The following is a 6,892-nucleotide window of genomic DNA, read 5'->3' as shown; positions in this document are numbered from 1 at the left end:
TGCGCCTCCCCGGCCCGGCCCCTGGGGGCGGGGCTTGGGAGCGGCACTGGAGTGGGGAGTGGCTGTGTTTAGGAGTTTGGGGTGGCGGGGGGCTGGGGCAGGGTTGTATCTAGGAGGTGGGGCTAGGTTTATGGGGTGGGTGGAGTTCAGGCATGAGTGGGACCAGTGGGTAGAGTAAAGACATGGCTTCAGGGGGCGGGGCTAGGGCCTGGGTCCAGGGTGCAGAGCTGGAGTGGGCAATGGCTGAGTCCAGGGGTGGGGCTATCTCTAGGGGGCTGGGCCCTAAGGGGGTGTGGCCAGGCGTTCCCCCTCTACCAGGCTCCACTAGGCTGTTCCAACCCAGAGCTGGTCACATCCTGGGCCTGAACTGGCCCCCAGGGGCCAGGGCCAGGCCCACGACCTTCTGCCCACCCCCCGGGGGGGGTCTCTGGTCCCCTAATTGCCCCCCCCTTATCACTCCCCGCCAGATCAAAGACCAGGAGGAGGAGGCGCGGTACTGCCAACTGGTGCGTCAGCTCCTGGATGACCACAAGGACGTGGTGACGCTGCTGGCCGAGGGGCTGCGGGAGTGTCGGCGCCACATCCAGGTGTGTGCGGGGGTGGGACCCGGATGCCTGGATTTTGGGGGGGTCCTAGCACCCTTGATTTGGAGAGCTGTTATACGGGGTGAGGGGAGACTGAGGTACACAAAGCAGGGAAACTGCTGCACAGAGTTGGGTTGGGGGAACTGAGGCACGTTTCAGGTGATAGCCAGCACATTGAAACTGAGGCACATAGGTGAGGGAGAAACTGAGGCACAGATGGGGGAAATGGGCATATTAAAGCAGGGAGACGGGCCCATTGTGGGGCAAACTGAGGCAGGTTGAGAAGGGGAAGCCGAGATATTAGGGGGGGAATAGGCATGATAAAAGGAGGGAAACTGAGGCATGGAGGGGAAAGGGAAACTGAGGCCGGCCCTGCCCTCAGGACGAGCGCCTGATCCGGCTCTTCCTGGACAAGACGCTGACGTCACGCCTGGGCATCCGCATGCTGGCCACCCACCACCTGGCCCTGCACGAGGACAAGGTACCCTCCACCCTCCACTGCAGGGACCCCTCGTTCCCCCCAGGGCCACGCTGCACCTGGGGCTGGGGCGCAGCAGGGGGGCAATGGCCCCTGGAGCCAGGCGGCGTCCCTGGGTGGGCCAGCCCCAGCCCAGTGTAACGCCCCACTTCCCCTCCCCCCAGCCGGACTTTGTCGGCATCATCTGCACCCGCCTCTCGCCCAAGAAGATCATTGAGAAGTGGGTCGACTTTGCCAGGTCAGGGAGCAGGGCTAGGGGAGACCCCCCTCGGGTGGGAACAGGAGGGGAGTCTTGATTCGTGTGTGTGTGTGTGTGTGTGTGTGTGTGGATGGAGGGGGAGGGGGCGGGGCCAGACGCCTGGGTCCCTCACCCCCCGACCCCCGCAGACGCCTGTGCGAGCACAAGTACGGCAACGCGCCGCAGGTGCGGGTGAACGGGCACGTGGCTGCGCGCTTCCCCTTCATCCCCATGCCCCTGGACTACATCCTGCCCGAGCTGCTCAAGAACGCCATGAGGTGAGCAGGGGGCGGGGGCGGGCCAGTGGGGGGGCGGGGCCTGGGCAGGGCCCCACCCCGCCCCGTCCCCCCACGCAGGGCCACCATGGAGTCGCACCTGGACACGCCCTACAACGTGCCCGACATTGTCATCACCATCGCCAACAACGACATTGACCTCATCATCCAGTACGGGGCGGGGAGGCAGACGCCTGGGTTGCGTAGGGCGGGGCGGGGAGCTGGGTTCCCTGGGGCACGTGGGGGCTGAGAGCAGGGGGCTGTGGGTGCCCGGGCACCTGGGGCCCCTGCCTGACCCCGCCCCCCCAGGATCTCGGACCGCGGCGGGGGCCTGGTGGACATGTCCAACAGCGGGCAGTCGGGGCCCATGCATGGGTGAGTTCCCAGCGGCCTTTGTGGCCCCCCCTCCCCCCGCGAGAGCCCAGGCGTCCGGGCCCATTCTCACCCCTCCCCCTCCCTCCCCCCGCAGGTTCGGGTTTGGGCTGCCGACGTCGCGGGCCTACGCCGAGTACCTGGGGGGGTCCCTGTGCCTCCAGTCCTTGCAGGGCATCGGCACCGACGTCTACCTGCGCCTGCGCCACATCGACGGCAGGGAGGAGAGCTTCCGCATCTAGGGTCGCCGCCCGCCTGGCTTCCCTCCCGCTCCGCTTGGGGCGCGCTCGGCAGCCTCGGAGGCCTTGGCCGGGGCCTGGGAGGTCACTTCCCGGGTGGGGGACCCCACTTCCTGTGCGGGGGAGCCTCACCTCCTGCCTGGAGTGGCCCTGCTTCCTGTCTTGGTTGAGCCCTCGTTTCCTGTTTGCGTACCCCCGGTTCCTATTGGGGGCGCCTCCCTTCCTCTCTGGAGCGCCCCACTTTGTCCTCGTGTACACCCCGTTTCCTGGTCTGCCTATCCCGCACTTCCTGCCTGGCGGGCCTGTGTTTCCCAGTGTGGTCGACCACTTCCTGTCTGTGGACACCCCACCTCTTGTCCTGGTTGACCCCTGCCCCCACTTCCTGTCATAGCCAGCCCCCACTTCCTGCCTGGAGGACCTGTATTTCCTGTCCTGCTCGACCACTTCCTGTCCCAGTCTTTCGTTCTTCCCTCCCCCATGCACACTCGCTTCCTGTCTCGCCCCCCCCCCGTTTTTTCCCCCCCACTTCCTGTCCTCATCACCACTCCCTGTCAACCAAGCAGACCCCCCCCCAGGACAGCAGTGCGGGGGATGGCTTCGGATGAGCTGCATGGCCCTGCCCCCTCTGGCAGGATGGGGAAGACTTTGATCTTTGCACACGTCCCCTCCTCACCTCCCATGGACTATATTTGGGATTCTCCCAGGTGGCTTTGCGGCGGGGAGAGGATTGGATTCCTGTTGGACTCATTGTATTTCACTACCATTATTAAACATGCAAATTTGGACAGGCCTTGGTGGACTGTCGGGGTTGGTACCATAGTGCCAAGTGGAGGCCGAGGTGGGTGCTCAGTTCCTTCCCAGGAGAGTTGTCTTGGCTGTGGAGTGAAGAACGAGGAGCTGCTATCGACCCTCTTTCCTTAATGATCTCATTCCAGGATGTTGCTCTCCACCAGCTGTTCTCTTCCCCTCCCATATCCCAGCCTCAAGTCATGGCTCCGCCCACAGAAATCGGGCTCCTGCAGCAACTAGCGCTTCAGCTTTAGTTAAGCAGGGAAGGGGAAAGAGGCGTGAACACAGGCGCTGGCCCATGGGGCTGTAAACCCTGGAAAAGCCTTGTTGGGAGAGGTGGGCAGAGGAAGAAACAAGGTACCCACGTTGTATGCGAGGTAATACAGGATCTCCCCAGAGCTCTGCAATCAGGTCTGATAGGAGAAGGCTCCTAATTACCATAACGACCTCCAAACAGTTAAGGATAAAGAACACCCTTCCTACTTTATACAGGCGGGGTGGGGATTTACCATAGTGCTGTGTATATAACGCATCTAGGGTCCCTTTGACAAATTAGCTTATATGCTAATTATGCCATTAGTTTTGAGTATATAACGTTCCCCCCCACTGCTTTTCCCTGTAAGTCGGGGCATGTCCACCTGCCTTTGGCCCGCTCAATTTAAAGGGAAAGGAACCTTTTGGGTTTTGTCCCCTTTTCCACAGTGAGGGCATGTGCCATGTCAGAGGATGCGTGATAGGTGGGTAAATACGGTATGTTGCAGTGATCAGGTTCTGTTCATCCAAGATGCAGGCTGGATTTAGCCCCCTCCCCTGATCTGTCTCATTAACCTCATTGGTCTGCTTGCTACCTGGTTTTCCACTGGTAGGATGTCAATTACCTTATTTATTGGCATATAACTCTCACCTGCCCCCCCCATCCCGCCCCCCCCACTGAAAATGGGGGTCTCCAGCTGGCTCTGGACAGTTTGATTTAAAGGGGAAAATCGTTTTGATTAGTCTTCCCCAAATGGAGGGGCGTGTTTCATCTGAGAGCGGTGGTAGTCGGACGAATACGGTGCATTGGGAGCAAGTTATGTCAGCGTCCTGTACGCAGGCCGAGGTCACCGCTGGGAAGCGGGCGAGTGAAAGGTCTCCTCCCCTCGTTAACCTCACCCCCGCGGCTGCCGCTTTGCATCATGCTCATATAATGCCCGTTACTGTATTAATGCCTATTATCACAGTAATTGGTACACATGCTCACATTTTCCTCTTTGCCCTGTGCCTGGGCTCCCTCGTTTACCTCCTTGGTCCTGAAGCCTGGTCCAGCTGCTGCTCTGTTACGCTGCTACCATGCCAGTGCCCATGTTTATTGGGGTATAATGTCACTTACCACATTTATTGGTATACAGCATTCCCTTTTTATCCCTTTCTAGGACTGTCTCATCTCCCTCCTCCACCTCATTGGTTTGAACCGCCTAAATCCTGGTCTGGCTGCTACTTTTTGTTACACTCATGTAATGCCAGTTACCAAATGTATTGGTGTATAATGTCGGCTACCGTATTTATTAGTATACAACATGCTTCCCCCCCCCCCCCCCCACACCCTCTTTTCCCCTTTTTTAACACACCCCCCCCCCCCCCCCCCCCCCCCATGACTCTCATTTCCCTTATTCATGCCACCATTAGCTTGAATGGCCTTAATCCTGGTCTGGCTGCTGCTTTGCGTTATGCTCAGATAATGCCAGTTACTGTATTTATTGGTATACAACACTCACTTTTTTCCTCCCTCTCTACAACTGTCACATCTCCCTCATTCACCTCCTTGTTTAAATGTTCTAGAGGCTTTGATTTTTGTTGTTGATTTTTCTTTTGTGGGGGGGGGGGGGGGGGGTGTTAATCGGCGTCTGAATATGTTTCCTCTGGCTCTGGTTCTGGTTCTGGCTCTGGCTCTTCTGGGCTTCCGCCCTCCTCTTCCTCCGGGTCTGGGGCTGTGTCTGCTTCCCCCTCAGCCCCTTCCCCTTCCTCCTGGGGATCCCGCTCATTGTCTTCGTCTTCCTCCCCCTCCTTGTCTCTTGGCATTTCTTCTTCCTGCTCTCCCGCTCCTGCAGCTGGTTCGGGGGGGACACAGTCCCTCTCCTGGCGCTCAGAGAATCGCGATGGCTGCGCGTCTCGTTCGGGGTTGTAGAAATCTAGCCAGGCAGGGAGGAACGCAACTAATTAATTAAAAAGCAGAGGAGGGAACGGAATAACGGAAACAATAAGCTGTGTTTTACTGTATTTTCTAGCGCACAACCCGCCTATTTTTCTCCCCACTATACCACAATGCTAATCTCCCATCTCCGTTTCCTTTTGCTTTGTGTGCTGGTCTTGGCACATTGATAAGGGGGCAGATATTCTGCCAATTCCCCATCCAGTCGAGGGAGAGGAGCTTGGTGGTTCCTGGGTAGAGCTCTTTATAAGGAAAAGCAAAGCGAAGAAGAAATGTAGGTGGTTTGGAGGTGGCGGGGAGGATAAACACGGCAACAGTTAGGGGTGGTGAGAGCTCAAATCCAAGCCTACGCTGTGCTGTGTTGCATACAGGAAAACATGGTAAAGGGGCACAGCTTACCGTAGAGCGAGGGCCGGGGAAGCGGCGGGCGCAGCAAGGCCTGAACGGAGCCTGGGAAGAGGGCGTCCACCTGCTCCAGGAGGGCCCGGCAAGCCGCCTCCCCCTTCTTCTGAATGCAAATGAGCAGCTTCCTGACCTTGGGCCCTGCCCCTGGCGTCTGGTTGAGGGCGTCGTATTCGTCCTCGCTGAGGAGCGACTGGGCCACCAGCTCGTCCAGGGTGTTCTCGGGATCGCGCCCGATGATGTCCACGAGCTCCTGGCGGTGGTCGCGGACGGCGGCGTAGCTGCTACCAGCCGCCATTGTCGGGCTCTGCCGTAGCTTCTAGCGTACAACGCGTCTCCCCTTTAAATCACACATGTGGCTCATTTGGGAAGAGGCAGAAAAAAGAGTTCCCACCCCCCACCACCTCTGAGCCCAACCATTCCCAAAGCCGTATTTACTCACCTACCATGCGCCTCTTTTCCCCCCCAAAATCAGGGAATGGAGCTGGAAATGGATTCTGGAGAGTGCAGTGACATGGGAAACTTCCCCCCACCCTCCTTTCCCAATGAAGATGTGGGCTGCAGTGACAGGCATGTGATACATGAATAAATATGATCGTTTGCTGTCCATGTTTCCCCCTTTTTAAGCGGTTTAAAAGTTGTATCCGAAGCCAAAGAAATACGATCGGTGAATTAGTCAGGCCTGTATTCTTCCAAAGGCCGGAGGGCCGTAGCCACCCCTACTTTGGCATTCTCTAGCTTCCGTATTTTCTAGCGCACAACAGGCCCCTTTACTCGCCTCTGGGAGACAGCTGTGCATTACACGTCAGAAAAGATGGTAACGCCCAGGCTGCAGTGCAGGGATCAAGGCAGGAGAGTTTCTCTCTGGGGCAAAAAATCAGCTTTCCTGCTTGATATGCACCCTCCAAATTTGTGGGGGCTGAGTTGGGGGCAGGGATCGCATGTTCTATGCATGAAAATGCAGTAATAACACAGCTGCCACAATGGGGATGACAGCAAGGGGGCTTCCCTCTGGGGCAAGAAACCAGATTCCCCCCCTCATGCCCCCCGCCTCAAAATATGGGGGGGGGGAGGGGGCGCAGGGATTTTGCGGGGCAGGCAAGTGCACAGTATATGCGGGAAAATATGGTAATGCCAGAGCTGTTGCCTTATGCGAGGTGGTTCAAAGCAGCAGCTGGTCCTTGCCCTGGGGCAATACTCAGCTGCCCCCTACCCCAAATGTGGGGGGTGATTTTTGGGAGGGGGCAATAGCAGCACGTGCTAGGTTTCTACTGTATCTTCCTGCATAAAAGTGCCCTCTCCCAGGTTCCTTGTAGGCCTGATCCCA

The 6,892-nt window shown here is 58.2% G+C and overlaps 3 protein-coding genes across 4 annotated transcripts in view; 2 read left to right on the top strand and 1 right to left on the bottom strand.

Annotated features, from left to right (window-relative positions):
• Positions 1-2,976, top strand: part of BCKDK (branched chain ketoacid dehydrogenase kinase) — a 4,627-nt gene extending 1,651 nt beyond the window's left edge. Inside the window, exons 3-9 of the mRNA XM_025195145.1 lie at positions 176-587; positions 967-1,065; positions 1,227-1,300; positions 1,450-1,578; positions 1,657-1,746; positions 1,885-1,950; positions 2,045-2,976. Coding sequence (XP_025050930.1) covers positions 176-587; positions 967-1,065; positions 1,227-1,300; positions 1,450-1,578; positions 1,657-1,746; positions 1,885-1,950; positions 2,045-2,189 — 1,015 coding nt within the window. The 3' untranslated portion in view covers positions 2,190-2,976. The remainder of the gene's footprint in view (positions 1-175; positions 588-966; positions 1,066-1,226; positions 1,301-1,449; positions 1,579-1,656; positions 1,747-1,884; positions 1,951-2,044) is intronic.
• Positions 2,977-4,693: 1,717 nt separating this feature from the next.
• On the bottom strand, positions 4,694-6,885 carry LOC102384329 (nucleolar protein 3-like). Of its 2 annotated transcripts, none has more exons than XM_006038609.3 (3): positions 6,008-6,885; positions 5,563-5,905; positions 4,694-5,143 (listed from the first exon to the last, which is right to left on the bottom strand). In XM_006038609.3, the coding sequence occupies exons 2-3, from the start codon at positions 5,861-5,863 to the stop codon at positions 4,848-4,850; spliced, it is 597 nt and encodes a 198-aa protein (XP_006038671.1). In that variant the 5' UTR covers positions 5,864-5,905; positions 6,008-6,885; the 3' UTR covers positions 4,694-4,847. The 2 variants fall into 2 exon arrangements, with proteins under 2 accessions (XP_006038671.1, XP_025050938.1); XM_025195153.1 differs by having other exon boundaries at positions 6,012-6,885.
• Positions 6,679-6,892, top strand: part of FUS (FUS RNA binding protein) — a 13,581-nt gene continuing 13,367 nt past the window's right edge. The window contains exon 1 of the mRNA XM_014527288.1: positions 6,679-6,693. Within this exon, the coding sequence (XP_014382774.1) occupies positions 6,679-6,693 (15 nt within the window). The remainder of the gene's footprint in view (positions 6,694-6,892) is intronic.

This window comes from Alligator sinensis, unplaced genomic scaffold (assembly GCF_000455745.1).
Source record: "Alligator sinensis unplaced genomic scaffold, ASM45574v1 scaffold1704_1, whole genome shotgun sequence".
NCBI classification, from domain to species: Eukaryota; Metazoa; Chordata; order Crocodylia; family Alligatoridae; genus Alligator; species Alligator sinensis.
This window is presented reverse-complemented; position numbering and strand designations above follow the sequence as displayed.